This window comes from Ovis aries, chromosome 1 (genome assembly GCF_016772045.2).
Source record: "Ovis aries strain OAR_USU_Benz2616 breed Rambouillet chromosome 1, ARS-UI_Ramb_v3.0, whole genome shotgun sequence".
Classification (NCBI taxonomy): Eukaryota; Metazoa; Chordata; class Mammalia; order Artiodactyla; family Bovidae; genus Ovis; species Ovis aries.
Window position 1 is genome coordinate 27,213,989 of NC_056054.1, and position 11,453 is coordinate 27,225,441.

Sequence of the window (11,453 nt, forward strand, 5' to 3'; positions counted from 1 at the left end):
TCCTTTATCAGATGGCTAAGACAAAGGAACGATGTTCTATAGAGGGTCATTTATATTAGTTTAAAAATAGAAGGATGAAATTTCTGGAGTGAAAAGCTCAGGAATCATTGCTTTAGAAAATGATGCAAAGTATAAGATGTAACTTTTATTCTTTTCTTTTGAACTTTTAGGTCCTTTAATCCATTTTTCCCATTACTTGGCTGTTTTACAACACCTGGAGTCCAGCTATGGGCAGTTTGGGCCATGCAACATGTCTGCAGCAAGAATCGTATGTACCAAAAGAGAACCGTGTTTGAACGTAATTGTTGTCCTTCAGCTATATTGTTCTGGAAAAAAAAAGAAGCTGTAAAATTAAAATATGTATATTCAATGTTTAGGACATTGCTGCCAGCACCCATAGTGTGTGGAAAAGTAAACTATTTAAATCAGGTTTCATATCTTTTTTTTTTCATTATTCTTTTTTGAAGGCTGTGATGTGATGGATCTCTCTGTTAGTATTTATTAATATAAACTCATTTCATAGGTGATTTGAAATATTAAAAAGAAGCACATAACTATACCTTAATAGTAAAGTATAAATTAAATTTTCTTAAGTTAAAAATCAGATCCAAGGAAAAATAATTTGAAAAAAATTAAAAGATAGAGGGAAGATAGTAGAATTTAGATATGTAGGCCATTCATAGTAATTGATACACTCTCTGTGACTGGACTGCAAGTAATCAGATACATGGTTCTCTTTCTGTATATAAGAGGGAAGAACATTATATATCCTCAAAGGGGTATAAAGCTTTTCTGCACAATTAAGTACAAGTTAAGTTTCTTTTATAGAGTCTTAATAGGGGCTGTGTTATAAATGGCCTGATATAAGAATGTGAAAGTCGTATTTTTAACAATAGTTTTTTAGCAAGTAGCAGTACTCTTTTGTTATATTTTTTCTTGTTGCATTCTTTGATGAACACAGATCACAAAAAGAGAACTCAATAAAAGTTCTTCTTTGTCAGGTGGATAGAGGAAGATGGTTTAGGGAATGGGAAGCGACAGAGAAAACCACCTTGTACCCACCTAAACCTCCACCTGGAACCTTTTCTGCCTCCTCCTACTAAATTCCTGGAGCAGAGCTGTTCATTCATAAACATAAGATTGTCTCATTAGCTAAACTAAACTGTCTCTGCTATAAATTTTTTTTTCCTTTCTCTGTACCTTTAGGTTCTGAGAACGCTCAGTATTTTTTTTTTCAACAGTCTGTCTGATTTTATACCCAGCCTCTAATCTCCAGACTTCTTTCCTCATTACTTTTCACAGACTCATAGGAGAAAATAAAACATAATAAATAAATAACAGTGCATTTTCATTTAACTGGTACCATTTTTGTGACTACTCTTAGGTGTTGGTGTTTTTTCAGCTTTACTCTGTGAAGTGAGTACCCTGAAGAATTTATTCTATAATGCACTGTAATTTGGAGATTGTTAGATTATTTTATCTCCAACTCAGGTAGTTCAGGTTCCTACTTTCTTGCTTCCCTGTTTATATTTAAATGGAATTTACTTCTCAGTTTGCACTAGAAAGTTTTAATGCACTGAAAAGCTTATAGCTTTTAAAAATTAAGAGTTAGTATAGCATAGTGATTAAGAGCACACAAGACTAGTAATACCTGGACTCAAATCATGGTCCACCACTTACCAGGTATGCCATTTTGAGCAAATTATTAAATCTAGGACTTTAGTTTCCACATGTGTTAAATGGAAATAATAATAGTACCTGTTTCACACATTATAATGAGCATGTTCCCATATTTTGGGAAATTTTTGGCAACATGATTTACAATAATCACTTAATCTTTATTTTGTGGTGTATTAGTTTCCTAAGGCAAGTGTAACTAAGTACCAAAAATGGGTGGCTTAAAATAATAGAAACATTTTGTCACTCCATTCTGGAGGCTTAGAAGTCTAAGGTGTGAGTAGGGCCATGCTCTCCCTGACAGCTCCAGGGGCGGACCCTTCCTTGCCTCTTCCCGCTTCTGGTGTTTGCTGCTCCGTGTGTTTTCATATCATCTTCTTCTGTGCGTGTGTGTCTGTCTCTGTGTCCAGATCTCCCCTTTTCATAAGAACATCAGTCATATTGGATTAGGGCCTATCCCAGGGGTATCACGTAACTTCACTAATTACATCAGCCACACCCCTGTTTCCACATGAGGTTTCTTTCTGAAGTACTGGGCCTTAGTGGGTGTTAGGACTTTAACCTATCTTTTGAGGGAGATACAATTTAACCCATAACATATGGCTATAAATTTATTAAACTTACCTAGCTACATCCCTATTGATGAACATTTAGGTAGTCTACCTTTTAATTTAAAAATTATACTCAAATGCTTGTTTTTACAGAGATAGTCATTGCATCATTATTTATAGTAGGAAGTAACTCTAAGTAGCCTAGAGGTCTAGCACTAGGGGAATGTAAAATAATGTTGAAACATCCAGACAGTGGAATGATAAGTGAAGAAGACATGGTAGAAAAGTATATGAGCAGAAACTTATATTCTTGATCAGGACAGAGTAACTGGTACCAGAGTAGCTCACCAGCCATAAACAATAGAAAAATGTGGGGGAAATTTGAAAGTTTGTTCTAGACTTAGACAAAAGATTGCAAGGATTCTGATCCTTGAAAGGAGGGAACAAATGAGAGGGCTTTGTCACCTGGTTCTTCTTGGCCATGCCTCCTCCAGGGGCTTGAGGAACATGGTGGAGACTGGAACAAAGGGATGGAGAACAGCCACAGGCAGGGGGCGTTCCTAGTGGCCCAGGGAAAGAAGGAAGCTGGCTTGCCGTAAGAATCACAGATCCATGAGAGGAAGCCAGCCTTTTCTAGTCAACACAGCTTTGCCTAAAGCCCAAAGAAGCGTCTCCCCTGGCCCCAGAGCAGAGCGGACAGCCTTCTGCCTCCTGGAGGAGATGGACACAGGGCAGGCTGGGAGGGCTGTTGCAGAAGAGGACGAAAGTAGCTGTTTCTTGAATGAATAAGAACGTGTCCAGGGAGGTGGTGTTGACGATGGCCACAGTGGCCAGTATGGGGAGTCTGGGAGGCCAGGACCCCTCCTTACCTCTGCCATAGGGCCAGTCTCCACTTGGCCCTGTTGTCATGGGCAGGGCTGCCCTGTGTCATGCCAGGCACAAACACCCTTAGGGAAGATTTCAGTGGGTCCAGGGATGAGGGTTGGTACATTGATTAGGAGAGGGCAGCCTGAGGGGGTGGTAGCAGAGACCTCTCAGAACTGTAATCAGGGTCCCCAAGGTAAAGAGATGCTAGACCCTCCCAAACTGGGAGAGGCCTCTGTTTTGGCAACCCTGAGACCACTCTTGGTGGGCAGCTCACCCCTCATATACACAGACGTGTGAATGGGCCTGTATACATACACAGGGGTGTGTGCTCAAGTAGATAACCACACACTGATGTGGCCTGCCCCAGCCCACATGCAGCCCTACCCTCAGACTCTGGAGTTCCCCTCTCAGAGACCTGCCTCCAGTGTGGCTATATCTGAGGGTCTCCCCAGCAGGGCACAGGCAGGGCGACTGGACTGCTGTGGGCCCTTGCGGGGCGGCAGAGGGTCGGGAGGCTTGGGAAGGTGGGTGGGGAAGCAGGCCCTGCTGCAGTTCCAGCAACCCTGCTGTTTGCCATCGGATCACACTGTGTGCTGAGAGTCAGGCATAGAACAAGCTCTACAGACTCCCTGTCTTTCTTCCTGGAGGCATTTGTTGCAGTAGCATAGGGGAATCAAGTACAGCTCTGCAATTTCATTGTATGGAGGAGACAAAAATCAGAGTGCAGCAAGACTGAGGTGCCTGGAATTTGGGGGCAGAACAATGCAGTTACGTCTAGAAAGAACTCCAGAAATCTTCATAGGAGTTTCTTGAGTCTTAGGCTGAAAACTAAGCTGTGCATGCCTAGGATGAGACTCCTTGAGGCCAAATACCAAAGAGCTGCTAACTGAACAACATGAGCTTACACAGGGTTGGAAAATATTTAAATTCCAAACAGTGGAAAGAACATATTACCTAGGGCTTTCACTGCAGATGCCAGAAGAGCCAGAGAGATTAGCCTTAAATTAAAGGCTTCTCTAAGGCAACCCTACAAAGCTTAGAAAACAAGTCTTGAAATGATCAAGCTGCTCTGTAAAAACTGTCTGCCAGAGAAAAACTATGTACTCTTTTAAAAAAGACAACAAAGTCTACACTCAACAATATGTGTAGTTATATGATGGATTGCTAGATGAGAGAAGAAGCAGAAAAATATGATCTATAACCAAGAGAAAAATCAGACAGTTGAAACAAACCCAGAAATGCTAGTGATGATGGGATTAGCAGGGGAAATTAAAAACTTTTTTTATAGATATGATTCAAGATTTTAAAGAAAATATGAATACCAAAAGGAGGAAAAGTGAAGTATAAAAAATAAATAAAAATTTAACATGAAAAATATCTTAGTGAGCTTAAGAGTAGATACACAAAAGAAAAAAGTTCAGTGAAATTGAACACAAAGCAAGAGAGAATATCCAAACTCAAAGAAAGCTGTTGTGTTCTTTTTTTTTTTTTTTTTTTTTGAAGGAACACCAGAAGTATCCTGATATAAATACCAGGCAAAGACATAAGAAAAGAAAATTAGTGAACAGTAAATCTCATGAGCATAGATGAGGATATTCTTTTTTAAAAATGTTAACAAACAGAACCTAATAGTGTATAAAAGGGAGGTTACTCCAAGAATGCAAAGTTGGTTTAGGATTTGAAAATCAATGTTTCTTCCTATTACCAGACCAGGAAAGAAAAGCAATCTCATCATCTCTGTTGATGCAGAAAGGCAGACCATTGGCCACTGCCTGTGAAAGCAGGGATTTCTACTACTATTCAATTTTCCATCCTTGCTGGGAAAACAGTTTGCAGTTCCTTCTACAGAAGTGTTTTGATTTTACCTTTTTCAGTCAGAGTGATTACCTTCCAAATAGAATGTCGTCTATTTACCTTGGAGTTGCTGTCCACAGACCGGGCAGCTCTTTGTTGGTTATTAGAGAGCTGTTTATGTGCCACTGTCCAAGTGACAATAGAATCTGGTGGCTCCTTGTGCAGTTCCAAAGTCAGTACTAGTGAGAAAGATGCTCCCTTCTCATGAGTATCCCCTCCTTACATTCTCCAGGTAGAATGACCCTATGTAAGCCAATTCCATTGTATTACTTAAGTCTTCTGGGCATTGTCATTCCCATTAGAGTGTTTCTCTGACGTCACTCAAAAACACTGCGGCTCTTTCAGGTTTGAAGATCATTGTTTGTCCTTCAGTCATAAGGGTAGCTTCAATTAATGTCAAATAGCAAGGTAGAAAATGCCCTTAAATGGAAGTTCTTAGTCCAAAGTCCCAGTAGTCATCTCTGGCAGGCTCACAGGCTTTTGCCATAACCCCCAGTCTGTCCTTCACATAGGGCTATCACACAGAGAATTTGTCCCTGCTGGCGCTCAAGCTTCTGTTCCCACTGCATTGGCTAGGGCAGTCTTACTCCCCATTTAGCGTATCTAATTAACATTGCTTGAAAAAAGGATTTATATGCTTTCTGTTTTATGATGTTAGGTAGGGAAAACGTTCCCCAGTCAGTAAAATGTTCATCCTCATAATACAGTCAGATAAAAGAAATTCACAAACCAGTTCTACAAACTTTTACCTCAATTCGGTTAATCTTTATATTCCTAACTGTAGCCTCCACTAGGACTTCATCCACAGATTTTCATCTTACAATACTGAGTAGGAGAGTGTTCCCCAGACAGACTGAAAACCTCATTTCCATAAAATATTCAGGTAGAAGAGGCACAACTTCTTTCTAGAAAGTCTTTAAACATTCCAACTTTCATAATCCTGTCAGTCCTTACACTTTCATTTTCTCTCAGTCTAATTGTAGCCCACATGAGGGCTTCACCAGTGGGTTTTGGTAACTTCTCTGCTTCTTGACTAAATTACCTACTCTTGCGCAAGTCCCCAGTAAGGAGTCAAGCCGAGGAATCCTGGCCTTTTGTCAGTCTTTGTCTTGATTAGATGAAACAAATGCTGGTCAGGTTTGGATCCATCTCTAAATGCCATTGGTAACATTAACCTTTAGTAACCATAGCTCTGACTATACAGACCTTTGTCGGCACGGTGATATCTCTGCTTTTTAATACGCTGTCTAGGTTTGTCATAGCTTTTCTTACAAGGAGCAAGTGTCTTTTAATTCTATGGCTGCAGACATGGCCTGCAGTGATTTTGGAGCCCACAAAAAGAAAATCTGTCAGTTTCTACTTTTTCCCCATCTGTTTGCCATGAAGTGATAGGACCAGATGCCATGATCTTTGTTTTCTGAATGTTGAGTTTTAAGCCAGCTTTTTCACTCTCCTCTTTCACCTTCGTCAAGAGCCTCTTTAGTTCCCCTTTGCTTTCTGCCATTAGAGTGGTATCGTCTGTATATCTGAAGTTGTTGATATTTCTCTTGACAGTCTTAATTACAGCTTGTTATTCATCCAGCCCAGCATTTCACATGATGTACTCTGCATATAAGTTAAGTAAGCAGGGTAACAATATTCAGCCTTGATGTACTCCTTGCCCCATTTTGAACCAGTCCGTTGTTCCATGTCCAGTTCTAACTGTTGCTTCTTCACCAGCATACAGGTTTCTCAGGACGCAGGTAAGGTGGTTATGATCCACATAGTCTGGCTTTAGCGTAGTCAGTGAAGCAGAGTGAAAGTGAAAGTGAAGTCGCTCAGTCGTGTCCAACTCTTTGCGACCTCATGGACTGTAGCCTACCAGGCTCCTCCGTCTGTGGGATTCTCCAGGCAAGAGTACTGGAGTGAGTTGCCATTTCCTTCTCCAGGAGATCATCCCAACCCAGGGATCAAACCCGTGTCTCCCGCATTGCAGGCAGACGCTTTACCATCTGAGCCACCAGGGAAGACTCAGTGAAGCAGAAGTAGATGTTTTTCGGAAAGTCCCTTGCTTTTTCTGTGATTCAAAGGATGTTGGCAATTTGATCTCTGGTTCTTCTGCCTTTTCTAAATAAATCCAGCTTGTACATCTGAAAGTTCTCGACTCACGTATTAATGAAGCCTAGCTGGAAGGATTTTGAGCATTACCTTGCTATCATGTGAAATGAGTGCAGTTGTACAGTAGTTTGAACATTCTTTGGCATTGCCTTTCTTCGGGATTGGAATGAAAACTGATCTTTTCCAATCCTACAGCTTTTAATAGCATCATCTTTTAGGATTTGAAATAGCTCAGCTGGAATTCCATCACCTCCACTAGCTTTGTTCATAGTAATACTTCCTAAGGCCTACCCGACTTCACGTTCCAGGATGTCTGGCTCTAGGTGAGTGACCATACCATCATGTTTATTTGGGTCATTAAGACCTTTTATGTATATTTCTTCTTGTATTCTTGCCACCTCTTCTTAATCTCTTGTGCTTCTCTTAGGTCCTTGCTGTTTTTGTCCTTTATTTTGCCCATCTTTGCATGAAATGTTCCTTAATATTTCCAATATTCTTGGAAGAGATCTCTAGTCTTTCCCATTCTGTTGTTTTCCTCTTACTTCTTTGCATTATTCATTTACAGAAGACTCTCTTATTTCTCCTTGCTGTTCTGTGGAACTCTGCATTCAGTTGGGTTTATCTTTCCCTTACTCCTTTGCCTCTCACTTCTTTTCTTTTCTCAGCTATCTGTGAGGCCTCCTCAGACAACCACTCTGCCTTCTTGCATTTCTCTTTCTTTGGGATGGTTTTGGTCACCACCTCCAGTACAATGTTATGAATCTCCGTCTACAGTTCTTTGGGCACTCTGTCTACCAGATCTAATGCTTTGAATATATTCTTCTCCTCTACTGTATAATCATAGGGATTTGATTTAGGTCGTACCTGAATGGCCTAGTAGTTTTCCCTCCTTTGTTCAATTTAAGCTTGAAATCTACAATAAGAATCTGATGATCTGAGCCATGGTCAGCTCCAGGTCTTGTTTTTGCTGACTCCATACAGCTTCTCCATCTTCAGCTACAAAGAATATAATAAATCTGATTTCAGTATTGACTGTCTGGTGATGTTCATGTGTAGAGTTGTCTCTTGTGTTGTTGGAAGAGGGTGTTTGATATGATAGTACTCTGTTAGCCTAATCCCTTGAATTTATTTGTCACCTCCACTATATTGGGTCAAAATGTTTTCAAGTCATATGTCTGATAAAGTGCTTGTGTTCAAAATATATCATGTACTCTGAAAACTTATGATAAGAAAACAAAGTGAGTCAAAAAACAAAAAAAATGGACAAAAGCGTTGAATAGTCTCTTTACCAAAGCTTTACAGATGACAGGGGGACTTCCCTGGTGTCCCGTGGTTAAGAATCTGCCTTGCAATGCAGAGGATGCAGGTTCGAGCCCTGGTTGGGAAAGGAAGAGCCTCCATGCCACAGAGCAGCTAGCTTGTGTGCTGCAGCTTCTGAAGCCTGCATGGCACAGCCCGAGATCCGTGCACCACAACAAAAGATCCTGCATGACACAACGAAGATCACACGTGCTACAACTAAGACCTGACACAGCCTAATAAATAATAATATTTATTAAAAAAAGACTTACAGATGGCGAATATACACAGATGAAAAGATGCCCCACATCATTAGGATATGTGTATAGATCAATGCAATAGAATTGAGAGTCCAAAACTAAACCCATTCATCTATGGCCGCATGATTCTTGACAAGGGTGCCAAGACAATTCAGTGGGAAAAGAACGTGTTTTTCAGCCAGTGGTGCTGAGAAAACTGAATAGGCATGTGTTAAAGAAGGAACTTGCATGCTTACCTCATGCCATATACGAAAATTAACTCAAAAATGGGTTATTGGCCTAAGTATAAAAACTGCATTTATATATGCATAAATACATAAAACTTTTAAAAGAAGTAGATATAAATCTTTATGATACTGGATTAAGCAGTGTTTTCTTATATAGGACACTAGAAGCATAAGTGATAAAAGAAAAACTAGTCTAATTGGATTTAATAAAAATTTTTAACACATTTGTGCTTTAGAGGACATCATCAACATGGTGAAAAGACTACTCAGAATGGTCGAAAATATTTGCAAATTATATACGTAATGAGGGACTTGTTTTTAAAATGTATAAACACAATAATAAAAAGAAAAGTGACCCAGTTTAAAAACTGGCAGAAGATCTGAATAGACATGTCTTAAGAAAAATATACAAATGGCCAATAAGCAGATTAAAAGCAGTTCAACATTGTTCAGTTCAGTTCAGTTGCTCAGTCGTATCCGATTCTTTGTGACCCCATGAATCGCAGCACACCAGGCCTCCCTGTCCATCACCAACTCCTGGAGTTCACTCAGATTCCTGTCCATCGAGTCAGTGATGCCATCCAGCCATCTCATCCTCTGTCGTCCCCTTCTCCTCCTGCCCCCAATCCCTCCCAGCATCGAAGTCTTTTCCAGTGAGTCAACTCTTCGCGTGAGGTGGCCAAAGTACTGGAGTTTCAGCTTTAGCATCATTCCTTCCAAGGAAATCCCAAGGTTGATCTCCTTCATAATGGACTGGTTAGATCTCCTTGCAGTCCAAGGGACTCTCAAGAGTCTTCTCCATCACCACAGTTCAAAAGCATCAATTCTTCAGCGCTCAGCTTTCTTCACAGTCCAACTCTCACATCCATACATGACCACTGGAAAAACCATAGCCTTGACTAGACAGAACTTAGTCGGCAAAGTAATGTCTCTGCTTTTGAATATGCTATCTAGGTTGGTCATAACTTTTCTTCCAAGGAGTAAGCATCTTTTAATTTCATGGCTGCAGTTACCATCTGCAGTGATTTTGGAGCCCCCAAAAATAAAGTTTGACACTGTTTCCACTGTTTCCCCATCTTAGAAAAATATAAATTAAAACCACAATGAGATACCACTTTATACCTGCTAGTAAGGCTGCCTATAATCAAAAAGATGGACAGTGGCATGTGTTGATGAAACAACTGTCTCATTCATTGATGATGAGATTGAAAAATTATACAGTCATTTCAGAAAACAATTTGGTGATTTCTTATTAAGTTAAACATACATTTAGCCCAGCATTTTAGGTGTTTCCTCAAGATGAGTGAAATGAAAGTTCACAAAAAACTTATAACAATAGGATGATTATAGCATGTTTAGTCATTGTAATGAAATGCTGGGGGTCAGGGGAGAACATCCAACAAATGTCCAGTACAGTAACATTAAAAAAATGTGGCATGTTCAATACAATGGAATATTTCTCAGCTTAAAGCAAAAGGACTACTACATACAGGTAACAACTTGAATACATCTTAAAAACATCATGTTGAACAAAAGTAGACAGACACATAAAGAATACATACTGGATAAGTCCATTTTATATGAAGTTCTAGGCAAAAATCTACATCGCAGAAATTAGAACAGTGGTTGCTTGGGATGAGAGGTGCAGGGGAGATTGACTGCAAAGGTGCACAAGGAAACTTTTTTATTGTTGAAAATATTCTATATCCTGATTGTGTTGGTGGTTACACCAGTGTATCTGTTGTTCTTGTTCAGTATCTCCTGGAGTTTGCTCAAATTCATGTCCAATGAGTCGGTGACATTATCCAACCATCTCATCCTCTGCCTCATATAACTATAGATTAAATTGGGTGTATTTATTGCATGTAAATTAGACTTTAATAAATATGACTGAAACTAAAATTTAAAAGACACGTGTACAGTAAATTCCCTGGTGTTCCAGTGGTTAGGACCCTGTACTTTAACTACCAAGGGTCCTGTTTGAATCCCTGATTGGGGAACTAAAATCCCACAAGCCAAATAGCACAGCCCTCTCCCTACCCCCAGGCCCTCAAAAAAAGCGTGTGTGCAAAAAAAAAATTTTTTTTAAGTTTTAAAAATGTTTTATTTATTTAGGCTGCATTGGGTCTTCTGTTGTGTGCCAGCTTTTCTGGTTAAAACAAGCAGGGCTACTCTTTAGCTGTTGTGCTCAGGCTTTCCATTGCCGTGGTTTCTATTGTTGTAGAGCCTGGGTTCTAGGGCGCAAGGGCTAAGTTGCCTCAGGGCATGTGGAATCTTCCCAGACCAAGGGTCAGAATCTGTGTCCCCTGCACTGGCAGGCAGATTATCAACCACTGGACCACCAAGGAAGTCCAAAAAAATTTTTTAAAAATAATGATCATTGGCATATACAATATGACTGCCATTAAATTTTTTTTTAAATGTTGGAAATGAATTAAAGTACCTATCTTACCCATGTTTTGCGGTCAAAGATTTTCTGGACTACCTGTCTTATGGTTATGATTTATATATACATTATATAATATATATATAATGTTATGAGTGTTATCTATGACCTATATGTGAGTCCTGTAGTGTAGTGTAACATCATTGCAGAGACATTTATCAAGCTCTAACTTATG

The 11,453-nt window shown here is 39.8% G+C and overlaps 1 protein-coding gene across 4 annotated transcripts in view; it reads left to right on the forward strand.

Annotated features, from left to right (window-relative positions):
* The window catches only part of ZYG11B (zyg-11 family member B, cell cycle regulator), a 74,059-nt gene that overhangs the window by 57,562 nt on the left and 5,044 nt on the right, over positions 1 to 11,453 (forward strand). For 2 of the 4 annotated variants that reach the window (XM_027970293.3, XM_042248212.2), the window contains one exon: positions 171 to 268. In XM_027970293.3, coding sequence (XP_027826094.1) covers positions 171 to 268 — 98 coding nt within the window. Of the gene's footprint in view, positions 1 to 170; positions 9,919 to 11,453 lie in introns of those variants that run through there. The other 2 variants (XM_060409283.1, XM_060409285.1) reach the window with 1 other exon arrangement.